Source organism: Echinops telfairi, unplaced genomic scaffold, assembly GCF_000313985.2.
Source record: "Echinops telfairi isolate 266 unplaced genomic scaffold, ASM31398v2 ScPeMD7_7424;HRSCAF=8462, whole genome shotgun sequence".
Taxonomy (NCBI): Eukaryota; Metazoa; Chordata; class Mammalia; order Afrosoricida; family Tenrecidae; genus Echinops; species Echinops telfairi.
Genome location: NW_022111324.1, coordinates 20,948,646 through 20,950,273, shown reverse-complemented (window position 1 = coordinate 20,950,273; position 1,628 = coordinate 20,948,646). Strand labels below are relative to the sequence as shown.

Below are 1,628 nucleotides of genomic sequence, written 5' to 3'. Positions count from 1 at the left end.
TGATCTCTATGCAGCATTAATCTGATTCTGTCTTCTTTTACACTCCATCTAATATTATTTTCCAAGACACAATTCTGTCCTACTTCTCCTTCTTCAAGAATGATTCCTTTATTGAGTTTGTAATTTCCTTAGAAGTGTAACATCTCTGGGGTCTATCAGATCTTAGCCTTTGGAACCAAATAACCCTGGCCTCAAATTCTGACTTCATCATTTACCAGTGGTAAGACTTTAGGCAGGATACTTTATCCTTCTGTGCATTAGTTTCTTCTGTGAGAAAAATTAAGAGATAAAATCTACCATATATAGCTGTTGTGAAGGTTATGCAATTTTTAAGGCATTACATCTAAATGCTTGAGGGTAAAACAGTTATTTTTCCTAAAAACATTTTTATTCTAATATAAAATAAGATGTATTGTTATCCCTAAACAATATATATTTTTAAATGTCATAATTTTTTTCCATACAATATTGACAGAATAAATGCTTTCTTGGGTCCTCAAATTTTAAAAGTCCTAAGACCAAAACATTTGAGAACTACTGGTTTAGTATGAGATACATGAAAAACATAGTAACGAAAACAGACTCCTACCGCATCTCAATCATCATATCCTCGAGTAATTCTGAGGAATCCCTGCTATAGATTCGGATGTAGAATTGACTAGGAGAGATGATGTACTCTACAAAGACCCCCACGAGGGTACTGGTATCTAGAGGTGGAGGTCTGCATAATTTCTTGTCCCGTACAGCATCTGGGGGGATATCATGATTCCCCACTGCCAAGTTGAGCTGTGGCTTGTTTATTCCTGCTTGCTACAAGTTAGAAAAAGAAAAAAAAATAACAGAAACGACTGTAAATCATTGGGTGACATTTCAAACTCCATGATAATTTTCCTCAAAGTACAGTTCACTAATCACATTTGTCAGAATCACCTGGGGAAGTATACTGCAGCTCCTGAGACATAGCCCAGGCGTGCTGAATCAGAATACACAAGAGTGGGACTCATAATTATGCTTTTAATAAACTCCCCTGGTGAGTCTTACCGATGTTAAAATACAAAAACTAGTGCCTTATGATGCGAAGCAAAGAGTTAAAAAGTGAGTTAGACAATGGCCCCATTCCAAATTTAAAACATGATACTTCAAATATTTAGGTTTAGTCAAGATGAATTCCTATGAAACCCTACCAACAATCAAAGAAAACTTTAAAGGAATCAAGTATACTTCAAATAAAAAGGAGTTTCTTACACATTGATATAAAATATATTAATTTCCTCTTTACACGTTTATTGTCTTCCAGAAAACATTAGGGTAAGTAAAACAGTATTGCTAGCGTGGTCCCCATTCACACATGTACACAAACATGTTTACACATGTTTCTGCTATCAGGGACTGGGCTGCAGACAAGTTCTCTCAGGAACACACTGGATTTGCTCTCATTCAGATGGCTTTGAAAAAAAAAGCTCTAATCAAAACCATAGCTTCCAATGGTCTCTATTGGGCTAGTGAAGGCAGAGAGGTCAGCTCAGAAGACGACGGTGACTGTTTTGGGGAACGCAGAGAGGTACAGTGAACCCTCGTTTATCGTGGTCAATCGGTTCTAGACCCTACCGTGATAAATGAAATTCCGC

At 36.8% G+C, this 1,628-nt stretch overlaps 1 protein-coding gene across 1 annotated transcript in view; it reads right to left on the bottom strand.

Annotated features, from left to right (window-relative positions):
* Positions 1-1,628, bottom strand: part of TDRD5 (tudor domain containing 5) — a 57,681-nt gene that overhangs the window by 22,317 nt on the left and 33,736 nt on the right. The window contains exon 9 of the mRNA XM_045297979.1: positions 590-810. Within this exon, the coding sequence (XP_045153914.1) occupies positions 590-810 (221 nt within the window). The remainder of the gene's footprint in view (positions 1-589; positions 811-1,628) is intronic.